The sequence below is a fragment of the Podarcis cretensis genome (assembly GCF_951804945.1).
Source record: "Podarcis cretensis genome assembly, chromosome: 17".
NCBI classification, from domain to species: Eukaryota; Metazoa; Chordata; class Lepidosauria; order Squamata; family Lacertidae; genus Podarcis; species Podarcis cretensis.
This window is the reverse complement of record NC_137187.1, coordinates 28070465-28095093: the sequence shown is the minus strand read 5'-3', so window position 1 is coordinate 28095093 and position 24629 is coordinate 28070465. Positions and strand designations below refer to the sequence as shown.

The following is a 24629-nucleotide window of genomic DNA, read 5'->3' as shown; positions in this document are numbered from 1 at the left end:
ATCATCTAATGTTTATTGGATGGATTTCCCCCCTAAATTGATTTTTGAATTCGGAATTTATTGTTATTCACGTTTTATACTGTATTTTATGCTGTTTTTTGTTGCATCAATTAAGTGTTTTAAATTTGTTGTTAGCCGCCCTGAGCCTGGTTTTCTGAACCGGGAAGGGCGGGGTATAAATAAAAAAAAATATTTATTTATTCTCGGTTTTGCTTTTTTATCTTTTGCAAGCCACTTTGAGCTTTCTTCTTTTTAAAAAAACCACATAAAGCAGTGTAGGTATACACTTTTTGAAATAAACAAATGAGGAAATAAGCGGTTGGGGCATTGCATAACTGGTCCTGCGATTCAACCTGCACGCTAACTGCTGCGATTTCTGGGGTTGCCATCTTTTTTAAAGAGCCTCCCCCAAAAGAGGACGCTGCGTCGGCCATTCAAAGCAAACAGATGCGCTTTGTCTTCCATTTCACCCCTCGGAAAAAAGAGGGTGCGTCCTGGGAAAAGAGGACACATGGCAAGCCTCGTCCTCCTCCCTCTCCTCGGGTTCTTTCCGCTGCGCAAGGAGGAGCCAAAAGGGCGCGGCGCCGAGAGGCAGGATCCGCCTGTTTCCTCCTCCGCGCCCCTCCTCTCCTCGGAGCCGTGCGCGCATCGTGTGCGCGCTTGGAGGAAGCTGCCCGGATTTGCAGCTGCCTGGCGTCTCGCGAGAGGAGGAGGAGGAGGAGGAGGAGGAGGCTGCCCGACGGGGGCCCCCCCTCTCTCTCCGCCCGGATAAATTGCCGGCGAGGCTGGGGCGCGGCTGCGGAGCCGACGGGGCGAGAGGACCAGCTGGGCGCGCTTGACGCACACGAGGCAGCCGCTCGCTCTCCTCTGACAGGTGAGTCGCCTTTGCCCTTGGCCGAGAGGAGCCTAACCTGCGCGTCTTTGCAATTGGGGGTGAGGATGATGTTGATGATGGGGGACGCGGACGCGCCTGGAGAGGCTGCGGGAGCCCAGGGCGCAAAGGAGCAAGCGGGTCTGCGCGCATCCTCGCTTTACAAAGGGGTCATCCGGTCCAACCCCGGGCTCTCTCGCCCGACGCGGGTCTCGAACCCACGACCCTAAGAGCAAAGTGTCCCACCCACGCTGAGCCACCTCGGCGAGCGGGTGGGTAGGTAGGTGTGCCTTTGCGCTTTCTTCCTTGGCGTCTTCCTTCCTCTCCATCTTCCGTCTGTCTTCTTGAAAGCCCCGGGAATGATGCGCAGGGGCCGCAGGCAGGCAGGGCAGACCCTGTGTATGCTTACTCCGAGGTAAGACACACACACACACACATACGAGTTGGTTGGGGCTTACTCCCAGGTAAGTGCAGGTGCAGCCTCTTTGCCCGAGGGGGGCGGGACTGCAGGACATCTTCTTAAACCCCTTTTTCCCCGTGAGGAAAGATCTCTCTTGAGGATGCAGGAGTGAGTGGAGAGGCTGTTCGGGACGGCAGCAAGGAAATGCAGGCGCTCCCCAAACGCCTCCTTTCCCGATGCTTGGGGAGGTCTATAAATGTACTTTCACTTCTTGCTGGGATGCTGTGCTGTCACTGAACTGGAGCCATAATTGGGTGGGAAACTTTTCTGTCGGATAGGTCATCATCTTGGCGATGTAGGTGGGGGCAAAGGACAATCGGGAACAGAGCTGTGTGATAAATACAATGAAACCTAAGCAAACAGAACCGAGATAGAATCTGCTGCTTAAATTGTTTGGAGTAGACCAAGCCTGATTGTTTTCTCTCCCTCTCTGCTAAAAGCTGCGTTCAAAGCTGCCTCAAAGCCTCTAAATTATCCCATACTTGAAGGGGCCGATAGGCAAAATTTGCGGCTGTTTCACAGGGTTCTCCGTAGGAGAGGTTTAGTTGGGTTGCTTTTATTTACACTGCGTGAAATATCGTAGTTGGGATACAAAAACACTGTTGTGGGTGAGTGAGCATTTTTTAATTTGAAAAGCTCCCTGGTTTTTTTTGGAACTCATCGTCTCTGTAATAACTGTTTAACCAATGCATCACCTGTACTGTCCTATATCTTTTAAAAAACTGGGTTTTGAGTGCTTGGTGGTCCTTCAAGTATTGCACTGAGACTTAAAATGAGAAGCTTGAATCCCCCTAGCATGGTGTGCTCTTTCCCTTTTGTTACCTTTCGTATGAAAAGGAATCCTGCCTGATCTTGATCAGCTTAAGGGAGGCATTAAGGTTTTTGTTTTTAAGTTGCTTTATAATCATTTCTGCAGCAGGATAAAGTTTCACGAGAACTGAAATGGAAACACATCCTGTCATTTCTGTGTTACAGAAACTCTTTAATAGTGCATACACAAATGTTTCAAACACACCCATTCAACCCCCCTCTCCTAGAACTGTAGTTTATGCCTGTGTTTCCGGCACCCTTATAGTTCAAAGGATTCCTTTCTGGGAGGAGGGAATGGGCTTTAAATGTACGATGTGTCCTCAGCCAAGAACAGATTTCTGAATCCTGTTTGGCTTTGACCACAGCCTGCACCAGCCATAGCTCATAATCATGGGATGATAAGAGTCACGGTCAAAATATCTGGAGGGCACGAACTCAAGGATGGCTGAGCGAGAGGAATATTCCAGAGCAACTCTGTCCTTAATAGACTAATGATGTGGTTTCATAATACAGATGGCAGTTCTGTTTGCAGAGGGAGAGTCTCACAACCAGCAGCGGAAGAAGGGGCAATTGCAATGCGTTAAGCACTTTATTGCTACAGAGGGAACAAACAGTCTCCCTTGTTCCATCTAACACAACTTTGACAGTGGATCCACATTTGGTAACTGTGGGTTCAGCTTGGCTTTTCTTCACTCATTCTTGTAACCAGAGTTTGATGCAGAGCTTTCCAAACTCTTCCAAACTTTTTAGACAGGCATCATTTTGCGACACAGTAATTCAGTTTTACTAGCAAACCGGAGGTTAAATGAACCCCTCTTCACACACCGACACATTGCAGCGGAAGCACTAACATGTCATGGCACACACAGTCTGGAAAGCTCTGGTTTAATGTCTACTCTGAAGGCACTGTTGTTTGTTTAGTAACTTAGTAAAGAATACTAGAATACAATGCTCGGCTTCCACTTTTCAAATCCCAATTTAAACTTTTATTTCCCTAACCTAACTTGTTGCTACTACGTTTTGGCTTGGAAAGTGAGGCAAATTTTTGGACACAAGAAAAGCCAAGTGTTCCCAAGGTTATATACAAATTGGCTTTGTCAAAGCAACCCAGAACATGTCTCTGCTCAGTTCAAGTTAATCAAGCATTACTGAATAAACTAGTGAATTATAATTTAGAAATAATGGAAGATATCCAAAATAGTCGTGCTTTAAATACGCCCATTGAAATTGATACTTAGTACATCAAGTTACTTAAGCCTATTGATTTTAGCAGGTCTGTTCATGAGTATGACTCACTGGCTATTGCCCACAAATTGTATTGGCTAGTCATATTTATCCGGGGGGAAAATGATTTCAGATTTGAAGTTTCAACCTTCCATGTTGCGGCTGCAACTTGTCAAAAGGTTAGGTTTTGTTTCAAGCCTTGCATTTAACTTGTGCTTTCTCTCCCCTCCCCCAGACTCTATAAAGCATTCAAGGCCCAAACATGGCGGAAGAGAGGACTGATTCACAGCAGGTATGTTTGCACGCACCAAAAATGTCCCTGATGATTTATTCCAGAAGAAATGTGGGCTAACTGTCCTGTCTTCTGCATACACAGAATGTGGTCGCCAGGGTTGCCAACCTTCCCCTGGTGAGCTCCACCTACGACATGGTCTCCTCAGCTTACGTAACCACGAAGGACAACCATCCCTACCTGAAGTCTGTATGTGAGATGGCGGAAAAGGGCGTAAAGACCATTACTGCAGTAGCCATGACTGGCGCTCTGCCTATCATCCAAAAGCTGGAGCCACAAAGTAAGCCGCAGCTCTTGGAAACACTTTTCAGCTTGCAAAATTATTCCAGAGGGAAAAAAAGACCAGGTTTATTAGGAACAATAAACAGGCTCCCAAGCAGAAATGGCAGTCTGGGCATGCAAGTTGGCATTCGTTTGGAAATGGCTGTCGTTTCGTAGGCTGCACATTCAGATGTGTAGACAGCATGGTAAGGTCCAAAGTCATTTGTGATCCCTCTAGTGGAGTGCGTTGGGAACAGGCAGGATCCAGTGATCCTCAGGCATGCACCTCCAAACGGTGGAGCTGTCAGGGCTCCATCCTGGCTCCCAGGCACCTTCAGGTGGTTGCAAGGGACCAATAGCCAGGTGCCAAATGAGCCTGGTATCAGGTAAATTTTGAACACGGCCACCGAGTATAATAATCTCACGCAGTGTTCAAAACTCCCATTTTTCTTGGTGCATTTTGCAACAGGGAATTTCATGAGCCATTGCTGAGCTCTGGGCGCAGTGCAATGGTACCTCGAGTTAGAAACGCCTCAGGTTACAAATGCTTCAGGTTACAAACTCAGCTAACCTGGAAGGGTTACCTCGAGTTGAGAACTTTGCCCCAGGATGAGAACGGAAATTGTGTGCCAGCGTTGCAGCGGCAGTAAGAGGCCCCATTAACGAAAGCACGCCTCTAGTTAAAAACAGTTTCAGGTTAAGAACGGACCTGTAGAACAAATTAAGTTCAGAACTAGAGGTACCACTGTACTGTGCCTAAATTATCAGATTAAAACTGCAGAGCGGAAGGAAAGGAGGACCTCTTTCTGCCTCGCCACTTCTAGCTACTCTCTGAAGACTGGAGAAGAGACCCTTTTAAGAACATTAGGGGGTTGGCAGGGGAAGGACTAGACCATATGAAAAATGAACATAGTATTTTAGCTGCAGTTCATTCATTTTCAGCTTTGTATTCTTGTTATAAAAAAGCGCACCTAGACATTCTTGTGCCCATATCCTAAGTTTAAGGTGCCATTTAGCTCCTAGTTTTCATATCTCAGCTTCTAACACTGATCTCAGGATGGTTATTCAACTACTTGGGTGCTGCTTAATTTCTCCAATGGTCAAGGATGATGGAAATTGCAGCCCAGTGACATATTCAGTTGTCAGCTTGCAAAATGCTCTGCTCAGAAGCCCCGTTGCTTTTGTAGAATGCCTAAAATGTTTTCACCACAGGGAGAGTATTTTGTTTGGCTTAGTGGAAGCACACTCCCTGCAAAGAACTGCAAAGGCCTGCCTTAAATAACAGCTCATTGCGAGGCTACTAATACCTTTGCATAATGTTTATGGGCCGCTGTGGCTATAAAGAAGCTTTCTGGACGAATTGGGTGCGAAGTCAAATAAGACTGTGACTTGTAAGATGCACAATGAGTCAAAAAATTCCTCCTGGCTCCAGTTTCTCACCCTTCACCCACTTCTAAGTTCTGTCTCAGCTTTCCCTTTCGCCTACTTTCTCAATGTCTCACAGTTTAGAAACTTGGCACTTTGCGTTTTGCACTCCCGTGCTTGAGTGTGTCAGCTTGTTCGCGGAAACCTATTCTTGCAAAGTGGCAGAGGGCCAGGAGACCCTCTTTTATCGCTTTCTGAAGGAGCTCTGAACTTGCTAATGAGTCATTCATGATGAACTTCATCCTTAACGTGATACACCAGAATGCTTCCTGTTTCCCAGCAGTTCAAAGAAATAAACAGCTTCTGGTTAACTTCTTAAAATTGCAAAAGCTGGCCTAACGGTCCTTTAATGTTTCCAGTTGCAGTTGCCAACAGCTACGCTTGCATAGGACTTGACAAAGTCGAGGAGAGGCTGCCAATACTTTATCAACCAACTGATAAGGTAAACTATTTAGAAGGATTTTAATGTGGCTTTTTCTCTCTCGTTGGTTCGAAGCAGAGTTACACATGAACTGGGAAAAAGGTGCCAACTATAGCTGGGGGCAATGGGGGGGGACTTCAGTGCAGGAAACAAATGAAGTAGCCCCGAGGTACGCAGGATGGTATGACTTACTTGGGATACCTGTCCAGTGTTTAATCTACGAACACAAGAGTCCCCTGCTTTAGGTATCTGTTAAGTTCAAAGCCCTCTCCTGCAGGGCTTTCTCATTCACTTCTTTGAAGGAAAAGGTCTCGCATACTTATAGGCTGCTCACTGGACACTTAGGGTGGTACCCAGTGCTAGCCCTACTTAGAGTAGAATCACTGTTATGAAGGGAATTAAGTTAGTCATTGCCATTAATTGTAGTGGGTCTATAGAGTAGGACTGACCAGTGGTGTTGCATCCTTTGCTGGCGCCCGGGGCACTGCTCTGCTTGCCCCTCCAAATCATGTGCCTGGGGCTATGCTGTCCCCGGCCCTCTCCTCGCTACAACCCTGGGACTACCAATATTATTACTTATTACTTATTTATTGAATTTATATACTGCCCTATACCTGGAGGTATTGGGGCGGTTAACAAAACCAAACCAAAATATAAAACCACAAAATATATCATCAAAATAAAAACAATACCCCCGTGCAAAAAAAAACCAAAAAAAAACCAAAAAAACCCACAACCAGACATTTTAAAAGGGCATCGGGTGTCAATCAAATCAACCAAAGGCCTGGTTAAAAAGGAACATTTTCGCCTGGCACTTAAAGGTGTGTCATGAAGGCACTAGGGAAACTGCCCTGGTGAGAGCACTTCACAGACAGGGAGCCAACACTCTTGTGTTGCCACCCGCCAGACCTCTCGAGGAGGAGGCACATGAAGGAGGCCCTCACCCATGTGGCATTCTGTTTTGTCAAGTAAAAGCCCAGTTTTACAGCTCCTTTGAAGATGCTAGGCATTGGGGACACACTTCTCCAAAGTCGGCATGGCGTACACAAAGTGATCTAGAATCTAAGCTGGTTTCATTGTCGGAACTCAGGTTTATGTTTGTTCTCCCCCCCAAAAAAAAACAACAACCAGCAAGCAGGAAGCAAGCTTTTTTATTGGCTTACTGATCTTGTTTTTTTGGGTAACCATAAGGTTATGCAGTGGGCAAGATTCTGTCTTGTTTTATGCTTGGTGGGGGGCTATGGAAACTCATGAGGAACTTGCGAGTGTGTGCCAGCACGCCGCTCGTTCATAATAAAACCGTATTTTTAAACTCGAGCTTAATGTGATGGGCACACTGGGCCCATGTGCTTTATACTGAATGAGTTGTGTCACTCCTTGCGTCTTGCATTCAGCTGGCAGTGAAGAATCTGCAACCACTTTTTCTAGGTTGTCGCTAACGCAATGGATGTGGTTGTCGGTGCGAGGGATGTCGTCGCAACTACCGTGACTGGTGCCAAGGATACTGTTGCACAAACCATTAACGGAGTTGTTGACAAGACAAAAGGAGCCGTCCAGGACAGTGTGGAGTTGACCCGGTCAGTGGTCAGTGGCAGCATCAACACCGTTCTGGGAAGCCGGGTGCTGCGTCTGGTGACCAGTGGGGTGGACACTGCACTCAGCAGATCAGAGACCCTTGTAGACCAGTATCTCCCACTGACGGAAGAAGAACTAGGTAAGTCCTCCTAAAACAGTGGTTCTCAACCTGTGGGTCCCCAAATGTTGTTGGGCTACAACTCCCATCATCCCTGAGCTCTGGCCTTGCTAGCTAGGGGTGATGGGAGTTGTAGTCCAACATCTGGAGACCCACAGGTTGAGAAAGGCTGTCCTAGGACATGGGTAGGCAAACTAAGGCCCGGGGGTCGGATCCGGCCCAATCGTCTTCTAAATCCGGCCCACAGACAGTCCGGGAATCAGCGTGTTTTTACATGAGTAGAATGTGTCCTTTTATTTAAAATGCATCTCTGGGTTATTTGTGGGGCATAGGAATTCTCCCCCCCAATATAGTCTGGCCCCCCACAAGGTCTGAGGGACAGTAGACCCTGCTGAAAAAGTTTGCTGACCCCTGTCCTAGAAGGTCCAGTCCGCCAGGTTACATACCTTGTTATGAAGATTGTGCTATTTTTCGTAAATAGAAACGAAGGGGAAATACACTTGCCGAAGTTCATTGGTTATGAAGCCAATGAAATGTGATGCTATCGTGTATTACTGTATTTTTCGCTCTACAAGACACACCAGACCATAAGACGCACCTAGTTTTTGGAGGAGGAAAACAAGAAAAAAATATTCTGAATCCCAGAAGCCAGAACAGCAAGAGGGATCACTGTGCAGCAAAAGCAGCGATCCCTCTCACTGTTCTGGCTTCTGGGATAGCTGCGCAGTCTGCATTCACTCCATAAGACACATTTTCCCTTACTTTTTAGGAGGGAAAAAGTGAGTCTTATAGAGCAGAAAATACGGTATTTTTCAAGAACAAGGAAAACATAGTTTGTGGGTAGAACTGGGCCACTTGATGATCATTTGACCATGCGGTTGGTTTACGACTGCAAACTTTGTAACATGGCTTAAGATCAGTCAGCCCAACACACTCAATCGCGGCGACTCTCTAGGTTTGACGGAAGGCTTCACATTCAAAGCTCTTCCCTGGGAAAGTCGCCAGCTCTCTTACCTTGAATGTTTCACCATCAGACCAAAAACACCTTGCAAAGTTGCCTTGGGAGAATTTCTCTCTCTTGGCTATAGGCAACAGACTCTTAAGAAGTGAGGGAGAAAGAGAGGAAGCGGTTGTTAACTTTCCTAATTGCAAGCTTGATGGCATTAACTTGCCGCAGTTACAGTTGGAATGGTTTGCTCTTTTGATTCTGCAGAGAAAGAAGCTACGAAAATGGAAGGATTTGAAGTTGGAGTTCAGAAGCCAAGTTACTATGTTAGACTAGGGTCTTTGTCTTCAAAGGTCCGATCCCGTGCCTACCAGCAGGCCTTAATCAAGGTTCGAGATGCTAAGCTCAGAAGCCAAGAGACAATCTCTCAACTTAACTCCACTGTCAATCTGGTAAGTGAGTTCTGGGCTCCAACTTCAGATTTTTGCAAAGGGTTTCAGTCAACCTTTGGGACTCACAGTGCATGTATTGGTGGATGGCAGTCCACTCTACCTTTTTAATAATATTTTAATCCTGTGTTCTTTACTTGTGAGTTGGCCTCAAGTTTTAAAGTTTGCAAGGCTAGCATTAAGGTAATACACAGTTCAGCGTTTTACTAGGCAGCCTTCATACATCCATGGACACAATAAGAATATTTTCTTAACATCAAATTGTTGAAACAATAGGTCTAAAAAACACTGTAGTGACATTTGATGGGCTCTTCTTGTTGTTTAGTCGTTTAATTGTGTCTGACTCTTTGTGACCCCATAGACCAGAGCACACCAGGCACTCCTGTCTTCCACTGCCTCCCGCAGTTTGGTCGAACTTATGTTGGTAGCTTCGAGAACACTGTCCAACCATCTTGTCCTCTGTCGTCCCCTTCTCCTTGTGCCCTCCATCTTTCCCAACATCAGGGTCTTTTCCAGGGAGTCTTCTCTGCTCATAAGGTGGCCAAAGTATTGGAGCCTTAGGGCAGGGTAATCTGAAGAGGGAAATGTTAGGCTTTATTTAAACAAATAAAGAATTCTTCAAAATGATATGTAGTGTGCCAGCAACTGCAGCAAAGGAGAGGAATTGGTGAAAACAGAGGCTCTATTGGGCAAGAATACACAGTTACATTTTGGGGCCCAAGTAGATATCTTTCATTAATACGAGATCCATATAGCGCTATGAAATTCCAACTTCCTAATTCTTTTTCAGAGGGCTTGTTGGAGGGTTTAACAATCCCCAGTGGAGTTTTTAAAGGAGATATCAGAGCCAACCTTGTACAAACATGTTTGATACCTGAATGAATAATAATAATAAAAAATTGTCCAGTAGCACCTTAGAGACCAACTAAGTTTGCTACTGGACAGTTTTTTAATCTATTTATTTCAACTGCCGTCAGACCAACACGGTTACCTACCTGAATCTTGTTTGATAACTGTTGGCAGAACAAAGATTGCTTTAGCTGCGAAAGCACTCCCAAGAACGATCTGAGTTTCCTGAGCAGACATGTTTCCTGAGCAGACATGTGCAGGATTGCACCGTTGAAGAGTACTTCCAAAAAGTTGAACGTGCAAGTCTTTTGTATTCCAGATTGAATATGCCAGAAAGAATATGAATAGTGCCAACCAGAAACTCCAAGATGCCCAACAAAAGCTGTATAATTCCTGGGTGGAATGGAGGAAAAACACAGGCCAAAATGAGGAAGATGACTCCCGCAGTGCTGAGGTAGGTTGCTGAGTGAGCATTGGGCAGATGCGTCAGGTTAATACTGTATTTTTTGCTCTATAAGACGCACCAGACCACAAGATGTACCTAGTTTTTGGAGGAGGAAAACAAGAAAAAAAAAATTCTGAATCTCAGAAGCCAGAACAGCAAGAGGGATCACTGCGCAGTGAAAGCAGCAATCCCTCTTGCTGTTCTGGCTTCTGGGATAGCAGTGCAGCCTGCATTCGCTCCATAAGATGCACACACATTTCCCCTTACTTTTTAGGAGGGAAAAAGTGAGTGAGTCTTATAGATCAAAAAATACGGTATTCTGCAGCCTTTTAAATATGTTTGCAGGAAGAGGGCTTGCTGTTTGGTTGTTTTTGTTTTAACTATTTACTTGTGTTTTTTTATTGTATTCAATTTTATGAAGAATATTACGAGTTAAAGTAAAAAAAAAAGGAAAGAAAATACATAAACCATTTTAAAAGGTAGAGGAAAACAACACTATGACAGCAAAATATAATTAAGATCACAGAACTATATAACACATGTGCAAATTACTGATCTTACAGTTTCCCTCAAATATACACGGATTCAGGGGTTGGTATGGTTCCGATAAATGCACTCCAAATATCATTTAATTTGTCCATACATAATGTTTGTATGAAGGCGATCCATTCATGAGTTGCAATGCCATCTATCCATTGATCGAAAGGCTATTTTTTTGTCCTCCCACTGTATTAGTATCATATATATATTTGCAGATATAACGGGCAAGGTTGCAACCAAAACAATTTCCTTGCCCAGTTGCTGCAGCAGTCTACAGCTGGCCATGCTGAAAGTTCTTTATCAAGGTTAAGAGTATTAACCTTTTGACCCTAATAATTACAGCAGTGATAAGGCTGCTGTCCAGGACTCAAGCGAAGGCTTAAACTTAGCTCTTGCTACTACTGGGTATTAGCCACAGCGGAAATACAGGAAGCTTGTAAAGGAAAGGGAAAAGATGTGAATGAATAAGGTGGCTTCTCTCAGCACACTCTTTCCCACGCCTACAAATATCTTTGTAGCAAGCATGGGGGTAAAGCTATCTGGCAAATAGGATATAACTGAAGGACCACTTGACAGATCTGTTATTGGTGGGAGGCCAGGAAAGAGAAATGCTTTTCGCTTTCCAGGTCAAGGGGTTTGATTAGGTTGCAAGTCCCAGCCAAAGTTAGGATCCCTTGGGTGTGGAGAAACATTGGTCAGTGCGTATGAGCATTCATTTGGGTCTTATGGCAGTGTCTCAGCCAGTGTTAGAAACTCAGATATATAAGCTTAAGCGCCAAATGGCTCCTTAAATCAGGGCTAGTCACCAAAACAGAATGCCTAGTGGCCATTTTGGGGGCCAGGCGGTTCGAAAGCCTTATTTTTCAATTCCTGAAATTCATTCTGATTGGGCAGTGAACATGTAACAGAATTATACAGGATGCATTGTGAAAACAGCCAAGATCCATGGTTCCCCAGGTATGCACCTCCAAATGGTGGAGACATCAGGCGCCATCTTGGCACCCGGGCATCTTCACTTGGTCGTGGGTGGCCGATAGCCAGGTGCCAAATGTGCCTGGTGAATTTTGAGCACAGGTCCCAGCTTCGTTCCATACTTCAGTCATACCTTGGAAGTTGAACGGAATCTGTTCCAGAAGCCCGTTCGATTTACAAAATGTTCAGAAACCGAATCGCGGGTTCTGATGGCACGTCGGACGTTCGGATTCCAAAGAACGTTTGCAAACCGGAACACTCACTTCTGGGTTTGTGGTGTTCGGGATCCAAGATGCGACTGTACCCCCGCATTGGAAGTTCAAGTTATTGTTGTGTAGGGCATAGCTGTCAACTTTTCCCTTTTTTAAAGGGAAATTCCCTTATTCCGAATAGGATTCCTCACAAGAAAAGGGAAAAGTTGACAGCTATGGTCTAGGGTGGTGGCTGTAGAATATTGGGGTTATTTTTTAAGCTAACAGAACAACATGGAGCCCGTTTCCAATGTCTCTGTGTTTTGCTTTTGTTTCCAGTACATTGAATCACGCACACTAACGATTGCACGGAACCTGACCCAGCAGCTTCAAACCACCTGTGTCACCCTGGTGTCGAGTATACAGGGTTTGCCCCAGAATATCCAAGGCCAGGTTCACCACGTGGGGGAGATGGCGGGCGAGGTCTACCGGAACTTCCGCTCGGCGTCTTCCTTCCAGGAAGTGTCCGACAACCTCATCACCACCAGCAAAGGGCAGCTGAAGAAAATGAAGGAATCGCTGGACGACGTGATGGATTACCTGGTGAACAACACGCCCCTCAACTGGCTGGTAGGTCCCTTTTACCCGCAATTGGCTGGCTCTGAGAATGCTGGGCACAGAGGTGACGGGGAGAAAAAGACCAGCCAGGAGGACAAACAGCCTGAACGCAACACAGAATAAATGGCGGCGTGACAAAACGTACACACACACGCGTAGCTTGACTGACAAGGTGGCTGAGCTGTGGTAGCTGCAGTGTAACCTGCTGGGGGGCAGGGGAGAGAAATTTAATTCCTGCTGCGCTTTCTCTGACAAAAAAGGCAAAATAAGATTTCTGCGCTCCCGAGTTGAGTTCCCAGTGTTTGGGTTCGAAGTTGCGAAAGATGCAAAGTGCCTTAAAAGACTTCTGAGCCTCAGCAGATTGCATTGGAGAAAACACCTTGTTTAGCTACCTATATATTACAAAGCTCCATCTTGCCTCTCAGTTAAAGTGGCCTTTAAAAGGAGCTTACTGCTATTCTGTTAATATACGCAGGGGCAAAAAAAAAAAAAAAAAAAAAGCAAAAGCAAACCCCTTTATTGAAAATCTGTAAAGCTTCTGGCAGCATAATTACATTTTCTTATTCAGCTTTAGTTTGAAAACTGCACACTGTACCCTTGTATACTTATCATTCCTTCCATTTGCCTTAAAGCAACTTGTTCTAGGACCTAAAAACAAAACAAAAAACAAGCCTTGATAAACTTTTTCCACTCCTTGCGTGGAGTTGGACTAGACTTGCCAGAGTAACTTGTCTGTTGCAACACCTCACGTTCGTCCTTCATTTTTAAATATGAGACGTTGTACTACTCAGTAACTCCACTTAAGCTACTATTGAGCACTGTGCGCTAAATGAGATTCATGCTGTTTGTACATGGGTGTTTTTAGCCTGTCCTTTTGTAGTGCCTTGCCTTGTAATTTCACATGTATGCTTAGTAATAAATGCTTCAGCAGCCAGAGTCTGGTGTCTCTTGGATTGTGTAAAGAGTATTGAGGATGCGAAACAAACGTTGTGACTCAATTACCGTTGAGCTGTGGGTCTGTTTAAAATGGGTTGAATGCAAATTGCTGAATCAGCACAAAGCATTACATGTAAATAGATGGTCCAGGTGTTGCTGCTGTATTTATTTCCTACCTACGGCTCCTCATCTAGCTCTTCAGATACTTGCAGTTTCTTAAGCTTCTACCATCCCAGCTTTTGCTTGTAGCTTGCTTTTCTGGGTTGGGGCTCTTGAATTGGTGGGTTGTGGCTTGAATCGGTAGGCTGTTATGATGTATACTATGCCAAAGGAGGCCAAACCACCTGTCTCTCGTAGCACAGACATTCCGCAGTCTTGATGGCCCTTCAGATTTTACAACAGGTCCTAGGAAGCTGAACCACAACAAACTTGAGAACATCAGCGAATGACCTGGAGATATTTCTGGTTCCTCCTGCTCTGCTTGTTCTTGCATTTGATGCTTAAACTCAAACAAAAATAAGTTTGCTCTGCTGTCCAGGTATCCTGCTGCGCTAACAGTTACATGACAAAGTACACACAGGTCAATATGTTAATAGTTTTGTCCATGCAGGGAAAACATTTAGCGCACGGGATGCCCTGAGACTTCCACCTGTGTAGAATCAGCACCGATGAGGACTTGAGCGTTCTGCCAACATTGCTGGGGTAGAATTAAGCAGCAGGCCCACTCGAATCACAATTCATTGCCAATAATTCCCCTAGTCTAAAAGTGCCCTTTAAAAAACTGACTTTAAAATTGAACCATGCCAACTGCCATGTGATCTATAATGCATGCTTTGTTGTGCTGGTTTCTTTGAACACAGTTTTTGATTGGTGTTGTCTAGTTGCATCGGCAGAAGAGTGTGAACATTTTGTTGCACTGGTGGGTGGGATTCACCTAACTAGTCCTATTAGCCGAAGCCCTGCTCAAGGACTTCTGCTTGTGCAATGGGGCTTCCCCTCCTCTCTAACCCCTATGCCCCTCTGCCCCCAGAACAGCATGCAAGGGGGAGCAGAGGAGAGATTGTTTCATCTGGCAAACTGAAATTCTTGTGCAGGTGGTGCAGTCAACACAGCAGAGTGTTGAATTTCTCCCCAATTGTTTATCCTGGTCCAACTGCCCTGGCTGCCGATTGGTTCCCAAGTCCAATTCAAAGTGCTGGTTTTGACCTATAAAGCCTTAAAAGGCTCAGGACTACCTCAAGGACCACCTCTTCCCATATGAACCTGCCCAGACCCTGAGATCATCTTCTGAGGCCCTCCTTCATGTGCCTCCTCCTCGAGAGCTCCAGAGGATTTGTGGCAACAGGAGAACGGGGCCTTCTCTGCAGTGGCTCCCTGTCTGTGGAATGCTCTCCCCAGGGAGATTCGCCTGGCGCCTTCATTATATACCTTCAGGCGCCAGCCAAAACTTTCCTCTTTAACCAGACCTTTGGCTGATTGGCATCCAATGCCCTTTTAAAATGTGTTGTGCAGGGGGCAGGAAATAATTGGGTTGTTACTGCTTTTATTTTTATTATGTATTTTGTGTTTTTTATATTGTGATTTTTTGTCATGAGTTGCGCTGAGACCTGAGGGTAAAGGGTGGTAAACAAATCTGAATAATAACCACCTTGGCTTACTAAGGACAAGCAATAATTCATGTATGGACTGGTTTTAGCCGTGCAATTAATCTGTGGTTTAAAGATCATGGATAGGCTGTGGGATCTCTCACACCCATGGATATTCTCCTTCCCTTCAGGCTGTGGAATTTTCCCTCTATACAATTCTGGTGTTGCATAAGCATTGTTCATCTGCATTAAAACCAATTGCATGTGCTTCTAATAATAATAATTTTTTATTTGTATCCCACCCTCCCTGGCCGAGGCTGGACTCAGGGCGGCTAACATCATAAAAACAACACAATAAGCATAAAAACAGACATCAATTAATTACAATACATCTTAAAATTAATTCAGACAAGTTAAAATCCAGGCAGGTGGCAATTAGGTAAAGGTAAAGGACCCTGACCGTTAAGTCCAGTCGCGGACGACTCTGGGGTTGCAGCACTCATCTTGCTTTATTGGCCGAGGGAGCCAGTGTACAGCTTCCGGGTCATTTGGCCAGCATGACTAAGCCACTTCTGGCGAACCAGAGCAGCGCACGGAAATGCCGTTTACCTTCCCCCCGGAGCGGTACCTATTTATCTTCTTGCACTTTGGCGTGCTTTCGAACTGCTAGGTTGGCAGGAGCAGGGACCGAGCAACGGGAGCTCACCCCGTTGCGGGGATTTGAACCGCCGACCTTCTGATCGGCAAGTCCTAGGATCTGTGGTTTAACCCACAGTGCCACCTGCATCCCCAGGTGGTAATTATCAGGCTGCAATTGAGAGTGGTTAATAATTGCCAGGACCAACTGTTTCCATTGATCATACAAGGACCTGTGAATGGGTTGGGGGGGCCTCCTTCGGGCTTGTTTTATACAAAGGAAAGTAAGCTCACATGCAGTTTGACTGGGGCTGATGAGTCCCACAAAAACCTGGGACGGTCCCACATTTTCTACCCCTGCTTTAAAGAATGACATGAAGATAATTAATAGTTTTCTGCACAGGTGAATAGCGTGTTACATAGCAACAGAACCGGGGTACAGTGGCACCTCGGGTTAAGTACTTAATTCGTTCTGGAGGTCTGTTCTTAACCTGAAACTGCTCTTAACCTGAAGCACCACTTTAGCTCATGGGGCCTCCCGCTGCCGCTGCGCCACCGCTGCACGATTTCTGTTCTCATCCCGAAGCAAAGTTCTTAACCTGAGGTACTATTTCTGGGTTAGCGGAGTCTGTAACCTGAAGCGTGCGTAACCCGAGGTACCACTGTACTTGCATTTTGCCGTTGCTTGGTACATATGTATATGTTCCACAAGCATTCAAGACAAACATAAGTACAATCCTATTCACGGCAATAGCTCAATTGTACAGGATCTTCTTTGCAAGCAGAACGTCACAAACTCAATGCCATACAGCTCCAGTGTTCGAAATTTGCCAGGCACATTTTGCACCTGTGGCTATTGGCCGCTTGTAACCAAATGAAGGTGCCAGAATGGCACCTTACATCATCACCATCTAGAGGTGCATGCCTGAACTGTTTTCACACACTAGCAGCACATCCTGTAGAATTCTACCCCTTATTTTTTATCTGCAAAATCAGGATGAATTTCAGGAACCAAAATGCATCATCTGTGCAGCCTGAGCAGGAGCCGAGCATGAAGTTATAGTGAATTGTTGCAGATTGTCTTCTCTTCCCCCACCCCAATGCCCTGTTCACAGTTGTGAAGAATAGCCCTACATTATGAGTGGCCCATTTCACCATTAAGAAAAAGAGGTCGGAATAGGCCAATATATATGTGGACTGTCCCTGAGTCAAGTGACTTTTCTTCTTTTAAGTTCTCAAAACTCTTAACTTGGCTCAAGGTAGTCCTTTGAACTAGCCAGATGCTTAACTGAGAATCAGTCACAGTCAGCCCATCTTTTGAAAAACAAGTCTTTATTTTTTTTTTTATAATAATATTTATTAAATTTTTGTATAACCAATAAAAAACATACATAATAACAAAATATTTTCCATTATCCACATTTCATTCTCAACTTTGGACTTCCTCACATCTCTTGTTCCTGCTTTCTAAACATAGATTTTACCAGCAAATTATTAACTTAATTTACTTCATATAATATAATTTTCCAATATTTAATGTCTCAAATTTTGGAATTTAACATACTCTTATTGAAGCTTAATCATAAAATATTACTTATCCAAAATTTATCTTTTCATCAACCAATTAAATTTAAATATATATTCTTTATAACTAGTTTGTTGGAGCCGTGTTTTTGCTAATCTTACATCTTTCTTAACATTCATACAATTTACAATATTTTTGTAGATAGTCCTTAAATTTCTTCCAGTCCTCCTCCACCTGAAAAACAAGTCTTTAACCCCATCTTGCCCCCAAATAGTAACTAGACATTCCGTTTAGGAGACTGCAACCTAGCGTATATATCCTGAGTTTTGAACACTCTGCAGCTCTAGGTAGGACAATTGCCCGCCTGTGTAGACAAAATGGAAATAGATTTTTCTCCCTTGGTGTAAGATGAAGCCTCATGTTCCTACTTAGAGGTTTTGCTGTGTTCAGTGGTGCTTATGCCCTGGAAAGTGTGTGTAAGATTGTAGCCGTATCTATGTAAGGTGCTCAAAACAGGTTACGGAAGAGTAGGCAACTTGACCTTGAATCCAGTCTGCTGCTGAAATAGGTACAGAATAGGCTAGGACAGAAAACTCCCTGCTGCCTTATTCTGAGAGTTTCAAAGCAAATGGTAGCAGGGAGACCAGCATAGCAGCAGACATAGTCAGCATAGTACTTTTGTGTCCACAGTCTTAAAATAATACTAGGCAGCTGATCCTGCCTATGCTTACTCTGAAGTTCCACTAATTTACAGTGGGGCTTACTCCCAAGGGAACACAGAGGCATTGCCGCTTTAGGCCTGAATGAGCCCATTGACTTTAATTATTTTGAAACCAATTCATTCTCAATCGAATTATTTCTGGTTTGCATGAGTCAGTTTACCCTAACTATCCTGCGGGTGTAAACCACTGAGCCTCTTCGGCTTACCGATCGGAAGGCTGGCGGTTCAAATCCTTGTGACGGGGTGAGCTCCCGTTGCTCTGTCCCAGCTCCTGCCCACCTAGCAGTTCGAAAGCACACCAGTGCAAGTAAATAAATAGGTACCACTGCAGCGGGAAGGTAAACTGTGTTTCTGTGTGCTATGGTTTCCGTCACGGTGTCCCATTGTGCCAGAAGTGGTTTAGTCCTGCTGGCCACATAACCCGGAAAGCTGTCTGTGGACAAACGCTGGCTCCCTCAGCCTGAAAGTGAGAAGAGCGCCGCAACCCCAGAGTCGCCTTTGACTGGACTTAACCATCCAGGGGTCTTTCCCTTTCCCTAACTGTTTCAGAGATGAAATCAAGCCATGTAGTCACGCTGTTGCTTTAGAAACAAGAGATTTGGAGGGGAACCTGGTCTAAACTATGACAGTCGGTTAAAGTAAAGTGGGCATGCGCTGAGGGAAACTGATTCACACGTACACTACAGTTTAGCACATACCGGATCTCACTTCTGGTATCAGAGACCAGCTTAGGAGAAGACTTATGGCAGGGATGTAAGCTGTGGGAGGAAGGAAAGATTTCTTTCCAGATTGTTGGTCTAGGGATAGGACTCGTGCTTTCAGTGACAAAGGCCTTGAGTGCAATTCCCAGACAAACCCACACAAAAGGAAGAAGAAGGTCGAGCCCTTAATTGCTAGCCATAACTAGAGTGCATGATTTGCACGCAGAATATCCCAGGTAAAAACCCTCAAATGCTGGCCAGGAAAGACTTCCTGTCTGAAATCCCTGAGTGGTATTCAAGTGAGTTTTACACAGAGCAGACCTGTTAAAATTAATGGGCTTGACTCAGAGAAAAATAATAATATTTCATTTATACCCCACTCATCTGGCTGGGCTGCCCAAGCCATTCTAGGCGGCTTCCAAGACATAAAAACATAATAAAACATCAAATCTTAATAGGAACAATCTGATCCAATTTAAAAGTCACAATAACTTTAAAATAAACAACTTATATCAAACAAAGCAGCATACAACAATCTATCAGAATCTAATTGTTGTTGCTGAGTCGTTTAGTCGTGTCTGACTCTTTGTGACCCCATGGGCCAGAGCACACCAGGCACTCCTGTCTTCCACTGCCTCCCGCAGTTTGGTCAAACTCATGCTGGTAGCTTCCAGAACACTGTCCAAACATCTCGTCCTCTGTCATCCCCTTCTCCTTGTGCCCTCCATCTTCCCCAACATCAGGGTCTTTTCCAGGGAGTCTTCTCTTATGAGGTGGCCAAAGTATTGGAGCCTCAGCTTCAGGATCTGTCCTTCCAGTGAGCACTCAGGGCTGATTTCCTTAAGAATGGATAGGTTTGATCTTCTTGCGGTCCATGGGATTCTCAAGAGTCTCTTCCAGCACCATAATTCAAAAGCATTGATTCTTTGGCGATCAGCCTTCTTTATGGTCCAGCTCTCACTTCCATACATCACTACTGGGAAAACCATAGCTTGAACTATATGGACCTTTGTCGGTAAGGTGATGTCTCTGCTTTTTAAGATGCTGTCTAGGTTTGTCATCGCTTTTCTCCCAAGAAGCAGGCATCAATAGTAAACAGTAAAATTAAGCATCAGCAAATAATAATTAAACAGTTCAACCACAATAAAGAATTATCAATCTATAATCCATAAAAGTAACAGCAAATCACAGCGCATAAAACACCACAAAACATACAAAACCATGTAAAAGGATCAAATTGAGAAACAAAGAAGCACAACTTATAAAACAATTTTTTAAAAATATCCCTGAACTCCTCTCTTTCCAGCTGCTGCTGTTGCTGTTCTCAAAGTCATAGTCCGGGAAAGGCTAGGTTGGGCAAGGCAGGTGGAAACACTATTGCCTGATGAGGAACAGAAAGTGTCTCTCCCCTCACAGTTCTTCTGGAGCAGCTCTCTTATGAATGCTTCCAGGGTTGGAGGGTGGGGCAAAGCATGTGTTCATTAATTCCAGTGAGCGTGCTCTGAATAAAACATAGCTGAATAGCACCTCTGAAGAGTGACCATCAGTCAGTGTGGTCAGTTCAAACCTGGATGGGTCAGTGGTCTGACATGATATAGGACAGCTTCCTATCAGCATTCAAAATTCACCAGGCGCATTTTGCACCTATTTATGGGCCACTTTGGGACGCGGGTGACACTGTGGGTTAAACCACAGAGCCTAGGACTTGCTGATCAGGAGGTCGGCGGTTCGAATTCCTGCGACGGGGTGAGCTCCCGTTGCTTGGTCCCTGCTCCTGCCAACCTAGCAGTTGGAAAGCACGTCAAAGTGCAAGTAGATAAATAGGTACCGCTCCTGTGGGAAGGTAAACGGCGTTTCCGTGTGCTGCTCTGGTTCGCCAGAAGCAGCTTAGTCATGCTGGCCACATGACCCGGAAGCTGTACGCCGGCTCCCGCAGCCAATAAAGTGAGATGAGCGCCGCAACCCGAGAGTCGGCCATGACTGGACCTAATGGTCAGGGGTCCCTTTACCCTTTACCTTATGGGCCACTTGCGACTGAGTGAAGCCGCCCGGGCTCCACGATGGCACCTGACATCTCCCCCATCTGGAAGTGCCTGCCTGGGAATCCTTGGATCTTGAATGTTTTCTTTTTCTTTTCTTTTTTTTAAAAAATATCGCCTTTATTGATTTAAAATACAATCATACATTACAACGGAGTTAAACATGAAAATGAAAAAGAAAAGAGATAAAAAAGAATTGACAATAGCAAAAAAAATCAGTTAGAAAAGCCAATCATTTATACAGCATCATATCTTATCCAATAAAGACTTCGGAGAAAAACTTCCAATCGTTTTCATTGGCCTTTTCATATTGCCTTGATTTTATTGCATGGTTTATTTTATGACTTTTTCTATATATTCCTCTAAGATGTTTATTCCATTTGTTTATTATACACAAGTATCATTCAATTCTGCTAGGATAATATTGTTTTTACAATATAATCTTATATACTCCTTGAATAATTTCCATTCTCTGTATGTTTTTTGATTCGGGGCTCCCCTGACTTTTCCAGTCAGCTTTGCTAATTGAAAATACTCGATCATGAGTGTTTGCCAATCTATTATTGTTGGTGTTGTTTCACACTTCCAACTTCTGGCTATGAGTATTCTTGCAGCCGTGATTGAGTACATAAACAGTGGTCTTGTGTTTTGCTTGATTTCTATTGGCAATATTTGGATCTTGAATGTTTTCAGACACCAGCAACACATCCTGTACAATTCTATTATATTTTATCTGCACAATCAGCATGAATTCCAGGAACCAGAAAGTCATATTGAAAAATAAGACTTTCAAGCCGTCTAGCCCCAAAATGGCAACTAGGCATTCTGTTTTGGCGACTGTAACTCTGGTTGAAGGGGCCAATTGGCACCTAGCTTACATAACTGAGTTTCTACCACTGCTTCCTACATTAAAATAACACAATTTGGATAAATGGTTGGTTTAAAATCTTTGGGTCTCATTTTATTTCTCACTATAAAACCTACACCAGAGAAAGAGGCATTTCCCCACATGAATTATTTGTGAACTTTTTAAATGATAAGACAATATTATTTCATTTCACATGTGAAGTACTATGTTTTTGTCAATATAGTACTGAAATGGGAGGAAATTTTGCTGGCCTGTCCTCCTCAGTTTGAGTCCTAGGCCCTTAACGCTTTGGGAAATGTTGAAAATGTTGCCTTCAAATTTATTTGAGTTTCTTCCTCTGCAGGTTCCGGATTTTGCTATCACAGACTTGTCTTCAGAATCAGATGAGATACCAGATATCTTGGCTTTGGATGAAGAAGGGCAGCAAGATTATTCGCGTGCAAATGGTCCCATCACCACAGGCCAAAGAGCTGAATAAACACTGAGCACAAAAAACAAAAAACTAATACTTTTGATTGAATAAATATATGTTTATACCCATTTCCCCCCCTAACCTTATCCTCCTGCTTTTTGGAGTGGAGTTACTTAGCTCTTGGGGAGTATCAGAATTGTTTGTATCACTTTTGCTTCATTTAGATCGATCAAAACTCTGACCTTGTGAAAAAATATTATGGAACGCACATTAGCGTAACCTATTAGCATGGAGGAGTGGACTGTTTTTGTCCTCCGTGTCAGATAAATGTATTCAACTGGTCAACAATATCAATTTTAAGTCTGTATCACAGTTTGGACAGCAGTTGAATCTGAAACCCCATCTCTGCTGCTTTGACATGGAATCCTGTCTGAAAGAAGATTTGCCGATTTCAATTTCAGTTCCTCTGTAAATACTTCTGTGTTTCTCCATCAACATCTTTACCTGCCAGGAAGAAAAAAATGCAACCATTTCTCATCTCTTTCTGTTTCGCTGTGATGTATCTGCATGACTCCGTACCAAATGTTTAAACAGGTGCCCTTTGAGTTCAAATGCAATGGATGAGCTCAGTGCTCCTTGCTTTTCTAAGATTATGATGCTCCAGCAAATTGCAACTCATGTTCTCAGTCAGGTGATAAACCTGTGGCTGGGTTACGCCATTTTAGACTATGGGAGAAAGACCAAACGCTCCTCCATACAAAACAAATCTTTGCACCTTGAAATCTTAGCACATCACAAAAAATGTTGAACTAGGACTGTCCTTCCTGATACCTAATTTTGTTTTTCTGTGGAAGAGCAGTCATGTGAGCTCTCCACTTGCAGCCAGAAGTGGTACAGCCCAGGGACAGTAAGAATTAGGCTTTGCAGTAGGGGAACCTGTGTACCTTTCCCATATTTTGGACCACATCTCCCATCATCCCTTTCTATTGGCCAGGCTGGTTGAGGCCGATGGGAGTTGGGAGTCGCAGGTTTTGCCATCACTGCTTCAGAACGTCTGAAGTTTAACCAGGACAATACTCTAGAGCAGTGGTGGCCAAACTTGGCCCTTCAGCTGTTTTTGGACTACAATTCCCATCACCCCTAGCTAACAGGACCAGTGGTCATGGATGATGGGAATTATAGTCCCAAAACAGCAGGAGGGCCAAGTTTGGCCACCACTGCTCTAGAGTAAAACAGAGCTAAACACAGGTTCAAGAGATGCAAACTTGGAAACTTCTGACAGGGTTCAAAAAAGGGAAAGACGTGAAAAATGGGGCAGAAACTACGAACGAGATGGAGAAAGCTAGCCCTGAAGCGATGTTCCTGCACAATCCACAATTGTTTTAGCAGGGTTTGTATAGTTCCAGTGGTTTGCCGTCAAACAGATCCGGTATTTCTTGACGCAAATCGGAAGAGTCAGATGAAGCTCAAAACAAGCTAGAAATGCAGAATCAGACGTACTTAATGAAATGCTACAATTGAAAGGCTACGTCGTGTTTTGGTTCAGACACACCTTTAATATCACTGGCAGTTTTGGGTTTCCCCCGTTTTTTAATTATGGGATTATGAGGGTTTCCTATGGTGCTAATTTTTATAGGTTAGGTCCACAGATCTGAATTAAAGAGATAATTTGATGCTCTCTTTAGCATGAAGTGGACAACTCCCACCCCACTCTTCAGTTATGCATTATAAGAGATAACATGGAAGTTTAAGCACTAGTCACTGAAATGCCTTGGAAATAAAGTTTAAAACTGTATGATCTGATGGCTGCTGATGTTTTGCTTCTCCTTTTTATTGCTTTTTATATGACCTCCAAACCCTTAGAATTTCATGATTATTTGAAGTTGCTGTAGCTGCAACTGGAAAAAACCAACCTTTTCTGAGATACAGGATTATCACATTTTGATGGGATCATAAGAATATGATTTCTTACGCTGTCTTACGTCTGTGACTAAGTTGAGTTATATAAAAAAGCACACAAGATCACCACTGATCCCACAGTCAGATGACTTCCATGAAAAAAAAAATTGCATCTACTACTTTTAGTTCTGCTTAAGATACTTTTAAAAAAACACACACCAAAGAAGTAATTGTTGCTTTTGTAAGGGTGTGACTGAGTTGGCAAAAACCATTCAAATGTCGTTATTAACAAGTTAACCAAACCTTGAAGGCCATTAACTCCTCTCAGAAAACAAAGTGATAACACAACACACTTCTTTTAAGAACTAAATAACCATTATCCTTGAAATATTTTTCACATTTTATTTTTTTTAAAGCATGCAGCCTAGCTCTACCACAAGACCTTTGGGTGCCTGGAAAAGTATCTAAATAAAATACATGCCCCTTCAACCAAGGAGTGAGCCGGAGGACTTCCTCTTTGGCTCGCTTCCTCAGTCACCCACCCTCCCTCCCTATTTGCAGGTTAGGCACCGGCCTTGCTATGGACTTTGGTTGGTCGCCTTGGTTGTCCGAGGGGCCTGGTAGGAATTTTTCCACTTGGCAAACTGGCACTGGCACTTGGTTTTCGCCTACCTCGTAGCAATCGTCACAAGTTTGTTAGGGTTGCAGTTAGGCATTGTTTGACTTTGTGTGGGGGGAGGGGAGGTGTGGCCATCACCTGCCCCTCCAAGCTCCAAGGGTATTCCGTTAGAGGAATCCGGCGGTGTTGATCTTGTCTGAAGCCCGGGTCGGGGGCTAGG

General features: G+C 44.2%; 1 protein-coding gene across 1 annotated transcript; it reads left to right on the top strand.

Moving 5' to 3' along the window:
* Nucleotides 1-717: 717 nt before the first annotated feature.
* Nucleotides 718-23686, top strand: PLIN2 (perilipin 2). Its single transcript, XM_079959590.1, has 9 exons — nucleotides 718-874; nucleotides 3601-3657; nucleotides 3742-3937; nucleotides 5703-5785; nucleotides 7193-7478; nucleotides 8671-8855; nucleotides 10021-10155; nucleotides 12189-12479; nucleotides 21823-23686. Exons 2-9 carry the CDS (start codon nucleotides 3628-3630, stop codon nucleotides 21955-21957), a joined length of 1341 nt encoding a protein of 446 aa, XP_079815716.1. The 5' UTR covers nucleotides 718-874; nucleotides 3601-3627; the 3' UTR covers nucleotides 21958-23686.
* Nucleotides 23687-24629: the final 943 nt, after the last annotated feature.

Bases quoted from the DNA above. Each gene is read 5' to 3' on its own strand.
- PLIN2 (XM_079959590.1), top strand. From the start codon at position 3,628: ATGGCGGAAGAGAGGACTGATTCACAGCAG. The intron at 5,786-7,192 runs GTAAACTATTTA...CACTTTTTCTAG, and splicing joins TTTATCAACCAACTGATAAG to GTTGTCGCTAACGCAATGGA. The intron at 7,479-8,670 runs GTAAGTCCTCCT...TTGATTCTGCAG, and splicing joins ACTGACGGAAGAAGAACTAG to AGAAAGAAGCTACGAAAATG.